We start from the raw sequence: 21593 nt of genomic DNA on the forward strand, positions 1-21593 counted from the left end.
GTGGTGAGCGAGATGCGGTGATGATGATGATGTAATTGACGTTGTTACATTTGAATGTTTTGTTAGCCCATGAGACGCGCCGCTGCTGCGTTATTCATTCAAAATATTAGAGAAATATAGAAGCTCAATGCGGAGAAGATCTTGAATGGGTTAAAACCGAAACCAAGCCATTCACACAGAACGCATATTCAGCGCATTTTTTAGACGGACAAATATGACTGCTGCTGCACTCGCGTCTCACACAAGAGATGTATAGAAAGCCATGCAAAGTTAAAACAGTTTAAACTATTAGAAAACATGTCACGAATTTGTGGAAGTTTATTCTTTTTCACTGCATCTCATATGTTTTTAAATGCAATCTGTGTGGCTGGCGCTTCGGCTCTTTGGATTAAGCAATGCATAAATACATGATACTGTTTTGTTCATAATTGTTTATGCAATTTACGAAATTATATTTGATTTTTATGAGTTAATTTAGATGTAATGCACGTTTTTATAGAGTTACTTCCTTGCGTTGACAATTTAAATGCGCTGCATTATTTTGCTCATTGCGCCCTCGGGAGACAATTAGACCTATACAATAAAGACCTATTTAATCTGCATATAAAACATTAGAAATTAGATGTTTAATTTTTATTGTGTTTGATTGTTAAAACAAAAAATATTTGTTGTTTGTCTCAATAAATTTTCTATTGTTTTTTGTTTTAAAAAAGGTTATAAAAAAATTTCAATAATTATCGATACCGAACGATATGAAACATTATATCATTGATACATTTTTTAACTATATCGCCCAGCCCTAGTATATAGACACACTACCAATCAAAACATTGGGGTTATGTTTTTTTTCCTTCAATCTAACAATATAAGTCTTTACTAGCACTTGTTATCAATTGAACACATCCTTGCTGAATAAAAGTATTAATTTCTTTCAAAAAAGACTAAATAAAAAATGTAGTGACCCCCAACTTTTAAACAGTAGTGTATATTGTTATAAAAGATGTCTATTTTAAACAAAAGCTGTTCTTTTGAACTTTTTATTCACCAAAGTATCCTAAAAAAAAAGTATCACAGCTTCCAAAAAATATTAAGCAGCCCAACTGTTTTCAACACTGATAATAAATCAGCATATTTTCATGATTTCTGAAGGATCATGTGACACTGAAGACTGGAGTAATGATGCTGAAAATACAGCTTTTCATCACAGGAATAAATTACATTTTAAAGATTATAAACATAGAAAACCATTATTTTAAATTGCAATAATATTTCACAATAATAAGTTTTTTCTGTATTTTTGATCAAATAAATTCAGCCTTGATGAGCAGATGAAACTTCTTTAAAAACATTTTTTTTTCAACGTACTGATCCCAAACTTTTGAATGGCAGTATATTCACATTCAAAAGTTACATATAGATATAGATATTTATAAATATAGAAATAATATATATATGAGCTTTCGTACCCGTGTCCTAATCCTCTTGATGTGTCTCAATCTCGCCAGCCATTTTGAAGCGTAGGCGTCTGATGGGTTCGCTCTACACTGATGCACCAGCGATGCCATCTATACAAGACAGGAAAGCAGATAAAACACTCATTAAAAAGGTTCAAATGCAATGGGATCATTTGAAATGATGGTTTAAAGAATGAAAACAGAAGCTGTGACCACCTTCTGAATTGTGACATTTTCCAGCAAATTGAACAAGAAAGAAGTGCAGCATTGGACCAGATTTTCTCTGTCAGTGAAAGGCGAGTGCCGTATGCTGGAATACACTTTGATCTGGGATAGCAACATGGTGCCAGGATTGCACATAAATTCCCAAACTAAAGTACTTTCTGTCTCCTAAAGTTCCCTTGTAACCATGGAAACAAGAAGTGAATAATCCACCCCAAAAGAGTGTGATTTTTGCACCTGAAGAACACAGCCACTCCAACCACCCAAAATCAGGGATGTAAAAAGTTCTCAAAAAATGACACTTAAGTGAAAGTAATGTGACGTTTTGCTCAATTAAAAGTCCAAGTATCTAGCCAAAAACATACTTGAGTGAAAGTAAAAAGTACAACTTTAAATTGCACTAAAGTATTAAAAAATTAGAAGAAACCTAGCAAACATTTCTGGTTTAAGCATTTGAAATCTTTTTCTCAATGTTAACTGAATGAATTGCATACAGTGTTGTCAGACAGAAAGAGAAAAGGCCTTTTTTTTGCAGAGGAAAAACAAAAAACACAAGGTGCAGAGGTCAAAAACGTCCATGTGTAAATAGAACAAACTATGGAAGCTTGTTTCCACCGTGGAATAAAAAATTAATTAAAAAAGTAACTGCAACTTTATATCTCACAATTCTGAGTTAATATCTCTCAATTCTGACTTATTTCTTACTTCTGGCTTTCTTTCTCTGTCTATAAACTTTTTTTTTATTCTGTTGTGTAAAAAAGATGAAAAACTCACATAAAAAAATACATAACTGTGTTTTAAAATTCCAGAGGGAATTATACATATATATATATATATCAAATATAAAAAATATATATAAAACAGAATTCCAAGGGAAACAACTCAGAATTGTGAAAGAACAGAAACAAAAAAAAAAGAATTCCAAGGGAAAAAAAAAAATGGAATTGTGTGGAAAAAAACCTCAGAATTCCAAGGAAAAAAACTCAGAATTGTGAAAGAAAAAAGAAAGAAAAAAAAAGAATTCCAAGGGGGGAAAAAAATGGAATTGTGTGGAAAAAACCCCTCAGAATTCCAAGGGAAAAAACTCAGAATTGTGAAAGAACAGAAAAAAAAATGAATTCCAAGGGGGGGGAATCGGAATTGTGTGGAAAAAAACCCTTAGAATTCCAAGGAAAAAACTCAGAATTGTGAAAGAACAGAAAAAAAACTGAATTCCAAAGGAGGAAAAAAAATTCGGAATTGTGTGGGAAAAACGCCTCAGAATTCCAAGGAAAAAACTCAGAATTGTGAAAGAAAAGAAAAAAAACCCTGTATTCCAACAGGGAAAAAAATCTGAATTATGAGAAAAAAAACTTTAGAAATCCAAGAAAAAAAAAAGCCAGAACTGTGAGATGTAAACATACAATTCCCAGGGAAAAACACAGAATTGTGAAAAGAAAAAAAAAGAAAAAAGAATTTCAAGGAAAAACACTCAAAATCCAAGGGGGGGGGATCTGAATTGTGAGAAGAAATGCGAAATGTATACTCAGAATTCCGAGGGAAAAAGTCAGAATTGTGAGATGTAAACTCTGAATTATGAGATATGAACTCGCACTTCTGGGTAAAACGTCCAAATTTTGAGATACAAACTCGTGCCCCACTCACAGAATATTTTTTTATTCTGTGGAAGAATTAAGCTTCCATATGAAACAGAAAAAAAGAGACAAAAGACAAGGAGATGTCTCACATTGGCGTGGAGTGCCATCTGCCTCACGAGCAGTGGTAGATTGCGGTCAGAAACGATCTTTGCCACACTGGTGTCGACCAAACCCTCCAGATCTGAGAGAGGAGGAGGAGGAGTTACAGCGTTACTGAGCACACATGCATAATTTAATAATAATTTATGCATTTAGCAGACACTTTTATCCAAAGCGACTTACAGTGCATTCAGGCTATAATTTTTTTTTTTTACCAGTATGTGTTCCCTGGGAATTGAACCCATGACCTTTTTGCGCTGCTAACACAATGCTCTACCACTGAGCCACAGGAACACTATTTAACTATATAGCATATAACCTTTCACCTTTCCGGCACTGCAGCGTCACCAGGTTACTCTCGTAGTCCAGAGGCTTTATAAGCACCTCCACGAAGTTGAACTGACCCTAAACGCATGAACAAACAAAATATCATCATTTAAAAATGCTTGTGAAAGAATGTGGCAGCAACGGAAATGAGATGAATGGGGACTCTCTCACACACCTTGATGGTGCCGAGTTTGTACTCCTCTCCGGAGTCATTGTAAACCACCACCACAAAGTCATTCCCAATGTGGCGTTTCTTATTGCAGCAGCCCTTGTCGCTCTCGCGGTTCGGCATCAGAGTGGCTATATGGAAAATCGCTGCAGAGGAACAAAACACCTGCATTAGCTTCACCTCCTGCTCCGAATGCTCTTTATGAACACTTCAGACGCTGTAATGAGCATCACATAATAACGCTCAAACACTCGAAGCCAGCACTGACTGAAGTGCCTAAATAAATCATATTTCACATATTTGACATCTTCACAGGTTTGCTTTTATAAGTGGTAGGGTTTTTCTAGGAACTCTTATTATTTTGTTTAATAAATAGTTATAAATAGTAAATAATAATGATAATAATAACTACAGCTACTAGTAACAGTAGTAATAATAAATAATAATTAGAATTAATACACCTACTAGTACTTAATTATTATTATTACTATCATTATCAATTAGTGCTGTCATGCAATTAATCGCATCCAAAACAAAAGTTTTTGTTTACATAATATGTTTGTGTACTGTGTATATTTATAATGAATATATAAAGACAAAATATAATATTTATATTATAAATATATTTAAAAAAATATTTACATGCATATATTTATATTCATATCATTTATATTATATATAAATATACTTAAAATATAAACAACATATTTGTCTTAAATATACACATGCATGTGTGTGTATTTATATATACATAATAAATATACACAATACTCACACATATTATGTAAACAAAAACTTTTATTTTCGATGCGATTAACCGCGATTAATCGTCTGACAGCACTATTGTTAATTATTATATTATTGTTGCTCAATCAACAGTAACTAAAGAAATACTGACTTGAGATTTTGTTTGCAAGTTTTTTTGCTAAGTGTTATATTACTTCTAAGAACTTTATAATTAATGATAAAAAAATAAAAATAACAATTAGTATATATAATTTTTATTATTATTACTCAAATTCAACAGTATTATTATTATTATTATTACTCAAATTCATAATTTGTATATGTTGGATTATTTGAATTTTTTTTAATAAAAACTGATTTTAAAACATCATTATTATTATTATTATTATTAAGAAAGATTATTTTAATGGTAACGCTTTACAATAAGGATTCATCTGTTAACATTAGTTAACATGAACTAACAATGAAAAATACTTACAAATTGATTAATCTCAGCTCATATTAATTTCAACATTCACTAATGCATTATTAAAATCCAAAGTTTTATCTGCTAATATTAATTAATGGAGCTAACATGAACGTACAATGTTGTAATTGTATATTAATTAACGTTAACAAAGATAAATAAATACTGTAACAAATGTATTGCTCATTGTTAGTTAATATTAGTTAATGCATTAATTAACAATAACTAATGAACCTTGTTGTAAAGTGTCACCATTTTAATATGTAAAAATATAACATTTAACAAAATAATAATTATTTAGAACTTGTTTGCTAGTTTTTTTGCTAAGTGTTATATTACTTCTAAGAACTTTATAATTAATGATTAATGATAAAAAATAAAAATAGCAATTAGTATATATAATTGTTATTATTATTACTCAAATTCAACAGTGATTAAAGAAAGACTTACTAAATATAGTTTGCTAGTTTGAAAGGTTTGCTAGTATTCAATAATAATAATAACAATAACTACTTTTGTTAGTAGTAGCAGTGAGAAAGAATATTAAATAAGAATTAGAATAAATAAGAATTAAATTAGAATTAATTATAATACACACACATATGTATGTACAGTGGGTACGGAAAGTATTCAGACCCCCTTAAATTTTTCACTCTTTGTTATATTGCAGCCATTTGCTAAAATCATTTAAGTTAATTTTTTTTCCTCATTAATGTACACACAGCACCCCATATTGACAGAAAAACACAGAATTGTTGACATTTTTGCAGATTTATTAAAAAAGAACCCTTTAAGTTCTCATTACTGTAATGCAAAGCCATTCCCATGACTGTAATTCAGTCTGATCCAGTCCTATCCTAACCAGCGATATTTTAGTACCATTGATATACCATTATATATTTTTGTTAGTATTTTTTATATATTTTATTTGTATAATTTGTTATGATTTTATTTTAAATTTTAGCAGTGGTGGAATTTTTTATTTATTTATTTTTTAGTTATAGTTATTTGAATACTTCAACTTAAACACAAATGTGAAATGTTGGCTTGCCAAAATGTTTTTATTTACTTATTTATTTCAGTTAATGCTCGTTTTATTTTGATTAATGAAAATGTTTTAGTTTTTAGTTTTAGCTATAGATAATAACCCTGACCCTATCCAGATTTTAAAACTAAAATCTGCATAAATTATAACAAATATTATTATAATGGATACATTAAACTGTTAAATTATATATAACATTGCATATTATTATTTAAAAAAAATAATTAAAAAAAAACAATAACAACAACTATTAATATGGTTAGTAGTAGCAGAGAGAAAGAATATTAAATAATATTAAAAGAATATTAAATAATAATAGGTATTTGTATGTATAGGTATTATTTTATTATTATTGTGTATTACTATTATTGTTAATACTGGTAATAACCCTGATCTTATCCAGTTTTTTAACCAAAATCTGCATAAATTAATAAATTATAACAAATACTATTACCATGGATAATATATATATATATATATATATATATATATATATATATATAAAAATATGACAAATATATAAAATTAAAATGACAAAAAAAATAAAAAAAACAGACCTTTATAATGATTTTCATTATTATTATTCTTTTTTTTATTTTTACACTTTTGATTTCATTTTTTTGATTTGGTGTGAAATTAGATGTAACGTATATGCGAGATTTGCCCAATTATAAGAGAGATGCGGTCTCCTCACCTGAGATTTGGGCAGCAGATAATATTTTTGAAGAATATCATACAACATTTTCATTCATCTATTCAGTTATACAATGCTATTGTGCAGGCTCTTGAAAAAAAAAATGCAATGTTTTGTTGTAATTATGTTTTCATTTCATTACATTTTGAAAGACGTTAACGTTTTATTCATTCATTTAATTAGACACCTTTTTATATTAAATTTGTACTGAAACATAAAACACAGAGTCCAAGAAAAAACATCACATGGAAAACAGAATTTAGGGGAAAATTAAACCCTAAATTAAAAAGGTTTAACTGTGAACAAATTATCTTTACATTCATTCTCAAGGTTTAACAAACATGTGGAAAGCATTTCCTTTCCCATTATTGGTCAATTAAAATCGTAATATTGTATGATATGGAAAAAAATATTGTGTTCATATATTTGGCCATGTCGCTCAGCCTTAATAGACTGTTGATAGTTGTAGATTTGATAAGAACTGATACACCATTGCACAGGAGGCTTTTCCCTTGCGTTATTTTATACGAACTGTCCCATCGTGCACATCTTAATGAACAACATCTGCTAAAAGTAAGATGCAATCAAAAGACATGTTTCCAAAAGACCTTGATGCAATGATAAAATCTTTAGGGACTTTACAACGTGTGAGTAATAAATAATAAATCTTGGTTAGGAATGTTGTTCTCATATTATGTTTATGGTGTTATTATTGAGGCTTATCTAGTATCAAATATGCTGATTTGCTGCTCAAGAAACATTTATGATTATTATCAGTGTTAAAAACAGTTGTGCTGCTTCACATTTTTGTGGAAACCCTGATCAGTTTTTTTCAGGATTCTTTGATAAAAGAAATGTTTAAAAGAACAGTATTTATTTGAAATACAAATATTTTGTAAATGCCTTTACGGTCACTTTTGATCAATTTAATCCATCCTTGCTGAACAAAAAAAAATAAATAATAATCTTACTGACTTAACTATTGAAAAGTACTGTATTTATAACTGATAAGGTGTTGATATCATCATGAAGTCCTAACTTTTATAATACATTTAACATGCTTTTGCATCCTTTTTGAAGCTTGAAAACTTTAGTTTGCGTTCAGTGTAATTGCATGAAAAACAAACTTTCTAATGCGTATAAAAGAAGGTGGAATACGAGTTTGTACTTCAAGTTACCTGGGACTGAGTCCTGAGCTCTTCTCTATGTTGGATGGTCCTCCTCGGTTGTGGTACGAGTCTCGGTCCATCTTCCTTTCCCTGCGGGACGAGGGTGCGGACACTGAGATGGTGTGTCCGCGGGGTCTGTGTCCGGCGGGAGACAGGGGTCCCGGCTGAGCCGTGGGAAACTCCAGCCTCATCCTGGAGGTGGAGGACGAGGAGACGGAGACGCTAGCGCTGGAGCTGGACGGGCCGACTGATATAACGCTCTCTCCCGGCCAGGCGCTTTCACCCGAGGCCTCTCTCTCGTTGGCCTGGACCGTCGGGATCCTGGCGCTCAGCAGGTCTCCGCCGGAGGCACTCTGGGTCGCAGCCTTGGTGAAGGCCTCGGGGAGAGTCTGCAGCTCCGGGGACGAGCTCGATTTGCTCAGGGTGGTGGCCTGAGATAATGACACGTCAGTCTCTTGATGTCCCGGGGTGGAGAGCGCCGGCGGAGGCTGATCGATGGGGATACCGCCCTCACTCACCTCCTCCAGAGTCGACTTCTCATCGTCCTGACTGGAGGTTGAGGAGGACTTGAGGAGAGAAGAGACCAAATAAATGACATTGCCAATAAAATAAATATACTGGCTGATTGATTGGCCTGGCTGATATATTAGTCGATCACTACCAGTATTGAGAAGTATATCAGGTAATAATAATAATAGATTATTATTATTATTATTATTGTTGTTGTTGTTGGTTGTTGTTGTTGTTGTTATTATTTCCAAGTGTATATATTATTTACATTTATTTATTTTTGTTATTGTTATATTATTTGTATATGTTATTAATTACATAATAAGCATGAATTACATGACAATGATAATAATAATAATTATTATTATTATTAGTATTATTATTATTATCACTCTCTCTTACATGGCAATAATAATAACAATAATACATACATTACTCTTCATGTCAATTATATATATATATATATATATATATACAGTGGGTACGGAAAGTATTCAGACCCCCTTAAATTTTTCACTCTTTGTTATATTGCAGCCATTTGCTAAAATCATTTAAGTTAATTTTTTTTCCTCATTAATGTACACACAACATCAAACGATTAATCAGGATTAATCGCATCCAAAACAAAATATTTTGTTTACATAATATATGTGTGTACTGTGTATATTTATTATGTATATATAAATACACACTCATGCATGGATATATTTAAGAAAACTGTTATATTTCTATATTCAATATATTTATATATATTATAAATTACATAAATATACACATGTAAATATTTTCAATATATATACTGTATGTGTGTGTATTTATATATACATAATAAATATACACAGTGCACACACATATATTGTGTAAACAAAATCTTTTGTTTTGGATGCGATTAATCGTTTGACGGCACTAATTGTTATTACAACAACATGTGTCAAAATTATTACATTATTATCAATCCTGGGGGTAACGCATTACAAGTAACGCAAGTTACAAAAATAACGACTTCGTTCAACAATTCGTCTCCTCCGCGTCACTGTAGCACCATTTTGAAGTTTGCGTTCAGTGGATACTCTCCAAAATATGTCGCTACGGTGACGCGGAGGAGACGAATTGTTGAATAAAGTCGTTATTTTTGTTTTCTTCACGTACAAGAAGTATTCTCGTCGCTTCATAACGTTACGGTTGAACCACTGATGGCAGATGGACTATTCTGATGATGCTTTTCTGGACCTCGACAGTGTTATTTACTTGGCAGTCAATGGGACAGTCACAAGCCTCCCGGTTTTCATCCAAAATATCTTAAATTGTGTTCCGAAGACGAACAAAGCTTTTACGGGTTTGGAACAACATGGGGGTAAGTGATTAATGACAAAATTTTCATTTTGGGGTGGAGTATCCCTTTAAATTTACAAGAGTTAGTTTTCCCATTTATTTACTGACACTTCTGACACAAATTGTTGTTTTAAAAAAATGCTCTATAAACAAACTTTGATTTGATTTGATTTGACTTCTCCTGTCCCTGTGCTGAGGGAAATTGGGAGTGAGATGCAAAGGCACTTCCTTCAGACTGCGGCTTATTAATTTCACTTTTAGTGTGAAAGGGCCATTAGAGTTGCAAAAAATATAACCTTTGGGTTTTGTTATAAAAAATAAAAATAAGCAAGCCCAGCCCAGGGGACAAAAAGTAACACAAAAGTGACGTAATGCATTACTTTTCATAAAAAGTAACTAATGCAATTACATAATTACAGAGTACCGCAATATTGTAATGCATTACTTTTAAAAGTGTTTTTACTTTCCCCAACACTGATTATTGTTGAGTGTGTTGGAGGTGTTTGGTGTGGATTCCCTCACTCTGCTCAGTAAGCCGGCTGGTGTTGTAGCGGCGCTCATGAAGATGGGTTCAGACGCTACGGCCTCAAACTCCTCCAGCTCTTTGGACTCAGTCACTCTGCTCCGTCCAGCTTCTTCCAGCACAACCGAATCTGTGAGACGGCAGCATGACAACAATAAACGAGGTGCTGTCACAACACACTGCAGCAGAGGAGCGTCTACCATATCTGCGATTAGTCTAGAAACTCTCCTACAGTCACTCTAATACATGCAGAGCCACCTGCACAAACACACACAAGCTGATCCAGTTGAAGCAGGTTCAATACGGATTTGACACTGAAAGGCTTTACAGAACATGCTTTTTAGAGACCCAGTGAAATGGAAATGCGAGCTGACGTCAATATGTGTTAGATTTGAGGTCTGTGTGCTAGTGCAGGCTCCTACGAGCTGACAAAAGAAACTGAAGCACACATACACAGTTAAAAGTCTCTCTCTTTCTGAAAACTGTGCCAAAATAATGACGACATGTAAAAACAGCTAGCTAAAAACATTTTCCAGCCCTTTAATATTTACAGATTTGTTCTGAGCTTCCTTAAAATTTTCTTTTTAATTATCCTTCAAAATAACATAATTAATACAATTAATCTTGTATTTAATTCAGGCGATTTTTTAAATAAGCTGACAGCCCTAAATATTGCTGTTTATTAATATAAATTGCTATTTTGATGCAAATGCATAAAATTATTAAATTAACTGATAATAGTAATAACAAATAATTGAATAAAATGCAATTAATATTAAAAATATTAGCTACATCTGACTAGTAATAGTAAGAATGACTGGGTGATATAGCTAAAAACATTTCAGACATTTAAGAATATTTAATATTTTAATATCTAAATAATATTTATAGATTTGTTCTTTAATTACTAAAATTACATAAAATTGTGTTTTTCATTAAGAAAATCTGCCTTTTTTATTAGCCTTCAAAATTCATTAAATATTGTTGCACAGATTAATTCAGTTAATCGCCAAATCATGCAATTCACATACAACTCATATTTTTAATTGACTGATAGGTCTAGTATGCAGGCAATTACTGCTTTTATTATTATTATACAGTGGTCAACATTTGAAGTGGATCAAAAAAGTTAATCTAAGTTGTCCTAAGACAAGAACGCATTTTGGTTTTAGGTTTTAGAACAACTTTAATGAAAGGTTTTGATCCACTTTAAATGTTGACTAGTGTATATTGTTATATTGTAAAATGCAAGTATTAACTGATATAATATGACAAATAAATATTTATTTTAGAAATTATTATTATTAATGATTGCAAAACTACATGAAAATGTTTGTACTTCATAAATTCTTATTACAAAAAAAAGCTAGTTGATTTGACAAAATATACACTTTTTATCACCTGTAAAAATACACTTTTCCTTGCACATTCATGCACATTTTAACCTAAAATATTGATATTGAATACAAACAAGTTAACAGACAAGTTATGTCATCTACCTAGTATATTCTTGATTTTTATAGAATGACTGAAACATCTCTGCCCTTCAAATATTTCAAAACCTTTTTTATCCACATCGTCCAGCTCTAACCGGAATACTTTTATGCGGGTCAAACTGAAATCACACATAGAGAGGGAAAACATTACAAGAGAAAGATGCCTTTCATGTCAAAAGAGCAAAAGGAAGTGAAAAGAGCTCCAGGAAAAGGAGGAGGAGCGTCCTGAATCAGGAATCAATCCCATCGCCGGTTCTGTGTGGAGATCGGTTGAGTTGACCGCTGATTAGTTGCTCTGTTCTGGATTGTTGAGTGTTAATGAAGACAGGAGGCTACAGAAACACTCTAGAGCGGCGCGTGTGCGTGCTCAAGGCCACATACATATCTACCTGCCCACGATATACTCCTGTGTAACCTGCCGGGCGTTTCGGGGGAGCAGAGAGAGCCCAGAGCGCCCACTGCAGCGACAAACCCAGACAAAAACCAACACAGGCCAAGCCATCAACACCGCATGGACCCAGAGGAAACACACAGAAACAGGCAAAGAGAGTCAGGCTGACAGAGGGACAGATGTGTTGAACGGCACACTGTAGACGGCATGAGAGAAGGCCGTCAAAGAAAAATACTCAGCTGTGGATGACAAATGCTTTCTCTTTTTAATGTGTGTCATTTATATGCACTGTATGTTAGAGAGAGGATAAACAGCCATTAAGAGGAATAAATCACTGAAACACTTCAGATTCTGCTGAATTAAGTTTCAGTGATTATGCTTTTAGCAGCAATGTTCATGTAAAATAGTAAGAGTCTGAAAAATAAATAAATAAAATTAAATAACTGTTTTCAGCAGGCCAGTGAATATACAAAAATAGAAGAAAAAAAAAAAAATATATATATATATATATATATATATATAAACAAGCAAATAAATAAAAAATCATTAATAAATGTATAAACAAACAAACAAACAAACAAAGTTTTCAGCAGTTTGGTTTATATAAAAAAAACAAGATCTTGGAAATAAATAAATAAACAAACAAATATTTGTTTTCAGCAGGCCTGTTTATATAAAACAGCAAGAGTTTGATAAATAGGCTATAAATAAATAGATAGATAGATGAAAAAAATATAGGGATGCACGATATATCGGCCACCATATCGGTATCGGCCGATAAATGCTCATTTTTTAGCAAATAAATAAAAAATCATTAATAAATGTATAAACAAACAAACAAACAAACAAAGTTTTCAGCAGTTTGGTTTATATAAATAAAAGAATGTTCCCAATGTGTGATGTCATTTCCTCCCCAGAAAGGAAAGGTTCGGCTCTTTGGAATGAAATAGAATACTTGCATACTGCTTACTGCATGCTGCACACTAGATCCTGTATACCACAGTTCTCTAAAAAATATATATGTGCTTTTACATACTGTTTATATAAAAAATTATAGGCAACATACAGTATCTATAATAGGCAGTACACAATATGGCTGAATTTGAAATAGCATACTAGTTTTACAATTTCTGTTATATAATAGAAAACATAGTATGTTATTCTTAATTGGGCCTTTTTATCTCTTAATTTGGAATAGCTTACCTGCATACTACTAAGCATACCTGTTTAGCTGTTTTATTCAGCTAATGACATCCAGACATGATCTAGCACATAATTATAATTATTTGGCATATTTAATATGCCTGATTGAGTAAAAATGTCTCAACTTTTGGAAAATAATTTCTGAATAATAATAATAATGGTTATATAAAATATAAAATAAGATAATGATTCTTGTCATTCAGGGTTATCGTAGTTAATAAAATTAAAAGCATTTTAACAAATTAATATTAAATGCAATATAAAAAATATATATATATATATATACAGTGGGTACGGAAAGTATTCGTACCCACTGTATATATATTTCTGCTACTCATTTTTATTTATTTTAAGCAATTACCTAATAAAAATGAGAAAGCAACAAAATTTGTTTGCTTAAAAATGTAAAACCTTAACTAAAATAAAAATATATTTGGACATTCTGTGCATACAAAAAAATACTACATTTGCAGGAAATATTCTGCTACAGAAATGCATAAACAGTGTAAAGTAGTACAGCACAGTAGTATGCTATTCTCAGACTCAGCTGCAGCACTTAGCTCGCAACATATCTACTCTATAAACTCCATTCCAGCTCCAGAAGCATATGCTGAAACAGTGTTGTTTTGAGAGACGGCAGCTCACCGGTGTTGGAGCGCTGGATGGGGCAGGGCCTCCCCTGCGGCTGGGGCACAGGGGCCTCGCTCTGGGGCTCCTTCACCCCGTCCATGGCCATCAGCACACTGGACAGCTCCTGCAGCGGGACGTTCCCCAGCTCAGACGAGAAGGGGCTCGGCGGGTTCTCCAGACACATCAGCCAGCTGGTGTTACCTGAGAGCAGATTTACAGAGCACACGTTAAATCATGATCGATGACTCAAACTAATCAAAGTAAAGAAATATATTATAGAAAATACTCTTCTTAGATCAACAGAATATGTACTTTCAGAATCTATTTCCTTAGGTGTATCTTCAAAACATCACATGATGTGACATATTACAGTTGTTAAGAAAACAAATAATGTTATTATTAAGGCTGTCACTAATGATGATCAAGTAATTGGTCGATTATTCGAACAATTAATCGAGTAATCGCATAAAAATAGGCCTAAGCGAACAATAGCCTTTAAAATTACTTTAAATACATATATAATAGGCAATGAGGCAATAATAATTAGTTCAAAAAAAGTATCAAAAGCAAGTAATAATGTGGTTCTATTGAAAAAGACTGTTAAAATACATAATGTATTGTAAACAATAGAGCTAATATATATTAGGCATTATAACAAATTCGAGTTATAATTTGTTTTTACACTTTACAGTGTGATCTAATCCTTGTTTAATATTGACTAAACAACATTTAATTCAAATCTCCACTTAATCTTAAATTTTGGCCATTTCTTTACAACAGAAATGCTACAGCCACCGCAATTTCTTGAATATGTGCACATCAAAACCTGTAAACTCAGAGTCAGAGCAAGGGTTTAAACTTTTATTTTGAAATCGCGATGAACAGTTAGCATGTTGAAAAAGATATCGATGCATTCTCCAGTGTTTGCGTAGGTTTATAAATGATTTACCTCACAAATCTGATGAAATGGGGCAAGTGGCGTTTCCAGATGAATGTTATAATAGACCCAAACTCACAACAACATGCAGAGTGTATGATACGATAACAGTTTGTGTGGAGCAGCATTTACTGTGAACGGATGTAAATAAAGCACGTACATTAAACCTGCATCACATATATTTATTTAATTGAATCGTAGCGTTTGTGAATTCACAGTAGCATTATGCTTTATTATGATTTTTAAATAGGTTTAATATATCATGTAGCCTCGGAAAACTGTCTAATAATGCGTTTCATGGTTCCTTGTCCATTTTTTTGCCAGTTATTTAAATTAACACAAGCAAAATTAGTACTCGAATTGAATCGAGAAATCGTTACAGCCGTAGTTATTAGTCATTAGGACAACACAAATACATTTCTTTTTTATGAAATAATGCAAAATACTGTTGCATGGAAAGCAAAAAATGATGCACACACACACACACACACACACACACACACACACACATAACGGATGAGGATTTCGTCATACTGAGACCTCCAGCTGTCTGTTCACACCTCCAGCTATATGCCCATGTACCTATTTAACCAACATCTGCATCAGCACATCACACATCCAGCAAACTCAATTACACAGACACGCTAATGAAACAACCTGACTCCAGGCACCAGAGGCATGTTGGATCTCACCTTATACAGAGAGAGATTAAACAAACAAAGAAAATGTACATTTATGAACATCAATAAATACTTTGTGATTTTATTTTACCTCATTTTTATGTCCAATAATTGATTAATTAGTATTACTTGTTTAGTTGCACCATTTTTTATTAAAGTACTTTTTAGGTGTTTAAAATACTAGCATACACAGGAAAAAAAGATACAAAAGGTACATCTTTGTATCTAAAGGGTCCATATTGTACCTTAAAGGTACACATCAGTACCTAAAGTGTACATGTTGATACCTAAAAAGTACAAAAATTTACTTTTTGAGAAGGTAATGGCCAGTGACAGCTTTTGTACCTTTTTTTCTGAGAGTGTACTGGAATTTTATTTATTTATTTTTAATACAAGTAAAATTATATTACATTTTATATGCATGTACATTTACAAAATATAAATAAGGAAATGAATAAACATTTGACAGTGTTTTTATTTTAAAACATTCAATACTTGATTTAATTTTATATTATTTATATGTTTTGTTTGTATATTGTTTTTATGTTTTTGTACTATTTTTTTTTTTTTTGACTTTTGAAACAGTGCACGTTTAAAGGTCATCATAAAATCTGACTAAAATAAAATTATTTAAATATATTACATTTTTATAAATGTATTAATATAATATATAAAATGTACAATAAACACTTTCATTTTATTTAACACTACTGATAACTCGATTGACTTGACTACTTTATTATTAGCCTATTATTTGACTTTTGACCGTTTCTCATAATATAAACTGAACCAAACTGAACTGAACTCAAAGAAAGAGATTACAAAAAAAGATAGAGAGAAAAAAAATAATGCACAAAAAAAAGTGGTTTGAAGTGAAGCAATAGCGCTATAAAACTGACTCATGAAAGAAAGACAAAAAGTGACAGACAAACACAGAAAGGAACAAAACCACAACAGCAACGCTGTGAAATCCTCAGGAAGCGTATTGAAAAAGCATCTCGTCACGTGTTATTCTTCAAGAAGTGAAACACTCAAGGAAACGTCGCAATTAACGCACAAAAAAAAAGGAAAATCTGTGAAATGCTCCCGAGCTATTCTTCATTTAGAGGCAGACGGAGGAGAAAAGCTGAGGAAAATCGAGCCCGTGGGCACGGCAGGTGTGAGTCAAACTATTATCAAACTTTGGAAATGGCATGGCAACCCCTGCGGGCCGCAAGTGCGCTCATGCGCCTCTCAAACGCCCTTGGAATGGAGTTATTATGATTTAATTTTAGTGCCTGCACAAATGTGTCATAATTGAGAGCGAGTGGGCGATAATTGCGGCCCGGGACAAGGTTAGGAGGTAAAGCACGCGCCGGTGTGTGGTACCTGAGGGTCTGCGGATGAAGATCTCGGCCCAGCCCTGTGTCAGCATGGGCACAAACTCGGCCAGGCTAGACTTGTCTTTGAGCGGCGCTGAGGACTGCGAGGCGGAAGGTGCCGGGTGCTCCTCCACTCCTCTCTGGGACCCCAGCACCTCCAGCGGGGGGCCCGGCGGGGGCAGCGGCCCACTGTACTCGCCCTCAGGAGACGCCACCAGAGGACTGAGACTCTGAGCCGGACCGGCCCGCAGAGCGTGACCACCTGGACAGAGAAATCAAGAGGGGCATTTAATGAATTCACTTTCTTCCAGTGATATTTTATTACATTTACTATAATATAAAATTAATATATTATATCCTTTTTTAGTAGTAGTAGTTTTAGTTTTATAACACTTTTTTTTATTTAGTTTTAAGTATTACATATCATTATATACCAAGATATTATATATCTTGAATTAGTTTTTATTTTTATAATTATATAAAATATCTTATATATTTTTTTTTTTTTGCAAATGTCTTTCCTCTTCCTGTCTGTGTCCAAACATTGAGTCTTAATTCATATCAGATAATGCCAAAAGTCATATCTATCTATCTATCCATCTTCCATCTATCTATCCATCCATCCATCCATCCATCCAGCCATCTTCCATCCATCTATCCATCTTTCATCTATCCATCGATCTATCTTCCATCTATCCATCTATTTTTTATTCAGGAGATATTTTTGCTTTTGGTGCATCCATCCATCTATCTATCGATCTATCTATCTATCCATCTTCCATCTATCTATCTATCTATCTATCGATCTATCTATTTTTTATTCAGGAGATATTTTTGCTTTTGGTGCATCCATCCATCTATCTATCGATCTATCTATCTATCCATCTTCCATCTATCTATCTATCTATCTATCGATCTATCTATTTTTTATTCAGGAGATATTTTTGCTTTTGGTGCATCCATCCATCTATCTATCTATCTATCCATCCATCTTCCATCTATCTATCTATCTATCTATCGATCTATCTATTTTTTATTCAGGAGATATTTTTGCTTTTGGTGCATCCATCCATCTATCTATCGATCTATCTATCTATCCATCTTCCATCTATCCATCTTCCTATCTATCCATCTATCTTTCATCTATCGATCTATTTTTTATTCAGGAGATATTTTCTAGAAACATGCTAAAAACATGGTAAAACATTTTCTAAACATGCTAATTCATGCTAGCAATGTGCTAAAACATGTTAACCTATAGCAATAGCATGATTGGTTGGTGACATCCATGTTGAAATGTTAGTAACCTGGTCATTTCTCCTCCTCCTCCGGGCCTCTCTGCCATGTCCAGACCCAGAAGAGCTTGGGTTCGTGAGCCGCCGCTGGTCGTTATGGTGACTAACTTATTCCCAACCAGCCAAGTCATACTGGGGCCACCGGACAACAGGAACTCTGCGATAGGAGACCTGAGAGAGGAAGAGAGTTTACGAAGCCCATTAATCATCTTTATTTAGGTTTTCGGTCTAATTTCTGTCATTACTTAATTGCCTGAGAGATTTAAAAATATGGCTGGATCAGAACCCTCTTTGTTTTAATGAAAATAAGACTCAGCTTGTTGTGTTTGGTCGTCCTGGGGGTTTGAGCGCTTGTGTAGATGCACTTGGTAATTTAGGTTTGTATGTTCGTCCATTTACCAAGAATCTCGGTGTGATTTTTGACAGTGCTTTTAAATTTGAAAAACAGATTAGTTCTGTTGTAAAAGCCAGTTTCTTTCAACTGAGACGGTTGGCTAAAGTCAAGCCCTACCTGCTGCGTAAGGAGTTTGAAAGTGTAATTCATGCTTTTATAACATCTAGACTAGACTACTGTAACTCTTTATATGTTGGTTTGTATCAGTCATCTCTTCAACACTTACAGTTAGTCCAAAATGCAGAAGTTCGGCTTTTAACTGGGACTAAAAAGTATAAGCACATTACCCCAGTCTTAGCTTCACTACACTGTCTTTCTGTCCGCTTCAGGATTTAATTCAAGATTTTATTGTTTGTTTTTAAGATTTTAAATGGGTTGGTGCCTGCTTATTTATAAGAGCTTTTACATGTCCACACTCCTGTTAAAGCACTGAGGTTGTCCAATCAGGTGCTCTTCGATGTTCTGAGAGCTAGGTTAAAAAATAAAGGTGACCGCGCTTTTTCAGTGGTGGCACCTAATTTGTGGAATAGTTTACCTGTACACATAAGAACTGCTCAGCCTCAGACTGTTGGAATTTTTAAGTCGTTACCTAAGACCTGTATTCCTTGGCTTTTATTCTGAGCTGAGCGGAGACATTGTGATGTGATGCTTTACTGTATTTGTCTTGTTTGTGTGTGAGTTTTTCCAGACATTGTTAAGCACTTTGGCGTCACCTCTTGGGCAGTGCAGAGAAGTTGGAGAAGACATATCGCGCCATCATGTCGAGGCAGGTCTCCGTCAGCTCCAGGTGGACCGTCTTGAGCGCGTCGTCCGCCTGCATCACCGCGTTCTCGTCAGCCGAGCCCAGGCTGCAGGTGGTGCTGGACGTCTGCATCCTGCACAGGACGGGGTCAGCGGTCACAGCCGGTACAGGAGAGGTCACGGGGTCAAAGAGTGCACCACACAACCAGCTCACACTGGTTTTAGTGAAGTCAGAGATCTCATCTAGTCTCTGACACCATGTCCTAACCACAATTTAGAACCACTGACTGATTCAGATTCAGATTCATTTGATTCGGAGTCATCTGATTCTGATGGTTAGTGTAGATATTTTTCAATCATCATGGCTGGTTAGGACACAGTGTGCAGCTTGAGATGAGAGTGTGTGAGTGTGTTTGCGAAGATGTAATAAATCAGGTTCAGAGTTGATTGAAGCTGAAGTGGCCCTTTTAAACACACACACACACACACACACACACACACACACACATGCAGTTAAAACAGACTCACACTCCTTTACAAATCAAATTAGAGATACTGTGCAAGTTTATCTAGGCTTAAAAGAATAGTTCACCCCCCCAAAAAATACTCATCTAGTGTTTTTTTTGTTATCTAAAGCTATTAAAAGGTAGTTTTTGGTTTTAATGGAAATAAAGCTGAAATAAAATTGCATTTATTACAATATTAGATAAAACTGCAACTGAAATAAAATAAGTTGAAGTGCTAAAATTAGTTGAAGTAATAAAACTAAAAATGATTTTAAAAATGTAAATCTAAACAAAAATATTAAAAAAAGACAATAACAATAATTACTAAATCTCACACTAAAATTAAAACGAAAACTGAAAAAAAAAATTCAAAAGAGAATTCATAAATACCATAACATTAAAATAGCACAGTCCCTCTCAAGTCATTCTAAAACCATGTGACTATTTCTTCATTAAAATACAAAATCAGCTTAAAAAAAAAAAACAAGCCAACATTTTCTAAAAGTAGTCCATATGACTCATGTGCAAAATTTAAGGTCTTTAGAAGTAATATGTGATATTTTTTGGAAGGAACAGAGCAGGATTATTATTGTTGACTATTAAAAGTAGTTTCTGTTAGCTGAAATAAAGCTGAAAAATATACAGTATATATACATATATATATAAATATTAGATAAAAACTGTGGGAAATTGAAATGGAAGAAACTGAAGAACTGAGATTATCACATGGAAAAAAAATCTATGAAAAACAAACTCAAAAATCAATTAAACCGAAATAGTAATATTATATATATATATATATATATATATATATATATATATATATATATATATAAACCAACAAAAGGCTATTTTCATTTCATCTCAATGGGGAACGAGGGATGAATGTGGATGATACAAGCGCGTGTGGGCGTCAGAGACGACAAACACATCGACGAAAGAGAAGCACCTGCTGCAGAGAGTCAGTGTGACCAACGTCACCTGATGCTTCTTAAACCAACACAACATCTATCACAATAAAAACTATATTCTGTCTTCACAACATCTCACAAGCAATGACACACTGATACAAAAACACACTATTTTAGTGTTTTCAGCTTCAAATGTTCGAGACCGGCCTCTTTCTCTGCCTGTACTTTCTTGTCACTCCACTATACTATTTCATAAAGGGGAAAATGTTTTCAAAAATGATTTTTTTATATTTTTCTCAAAACATTCTATAGTAATATAACATTTTTGCATTTACCTTAATTTTTATTGAATTAAATTTAAATTATAATGATATTTGTACTTATATATACACCTTTAATTATGTGTTTTTTTTTTTTTGTTCTTGTTTACTTTATATTCATTTATTTTTCAAATTTATTTTATACTAGTAATTTTCTAATATTCTCTAATATAAATAAATATCAGATAGCACATATTTAAAGTCATTTACAAACGACATTCACATTTTAAGGCAATTTACCTATTAAATCATTTCATTTTTTCACTGTTACTGCAATGCAATACAATATAAGTTAATATGGGAAAGCAATATGTTTATGCAATTTAACATGAGA

General features: G+C 33.1%; 1 protein-coding gene across 1 annotated transcript in view; it reads right to left on the bottom strand.

The window, feature by feature from the left end:
• Positions 1–1454: 1454 nt before the first annotated feature.
• The window catches only part of LOC107598529 (tuberin-like), a gene marked incomplete at its 3' end in the record, with an annotated part of 41053 nt that continues 20914 nt past the window's right edge, over positions 1455–21593 (bottom strand). The window contains exons 27-36 of the mRNA XM_016289901.1: positions 19495–19656; positions 18377–18558; positions 17100–17354; positions 14130–14315; positions 10394–10524; positions 8039–8595; positions 3915–4116; positions 3739–3817; positions 3403–3494; positions 1455–1565 (exon numbers count right to left, since the gene is read on the bottom strand). Of these exons, the coding sequence (XP_016145387.1) occupies positions 1455–1565; positions 3403–3494; positions 3739–3817; positions 3915–4116; positions 8039–8595; positions 10394–10524; positions 14130–14315; positions 17100–17354; positions 18377–18558; positions 19495–19656 (1957 nt within the window). The remainder of the gene's footprint in view (positions 1566–3402; positions 3495–3738; positions 3818–3914; positions 4117–8038; positions 8596–10393; positions 10525–14129; positions 14316–17099; positions 17355–18376; positions 18559–19494; positions 19657–21593) is intronic.

Source organism: Sinocyclocheilus grahami, unplaced genomic scaffold (genome assembly GCF_001515645.1).
Source record: "Sinocyclocheilus grahami isolate Dianchi unplaced genomic scaffold, SAMN03320097.WGS_v1.1 scaffold252.1, whole genome shotgun sequence".
Lineage (NCBI taxonomy): Eukaryota > Metazoa > Chordata > Actinopteri > Cypriniformes > Cyprinidae > Sinocyclocheilus > Sinocyclocheilus grahami.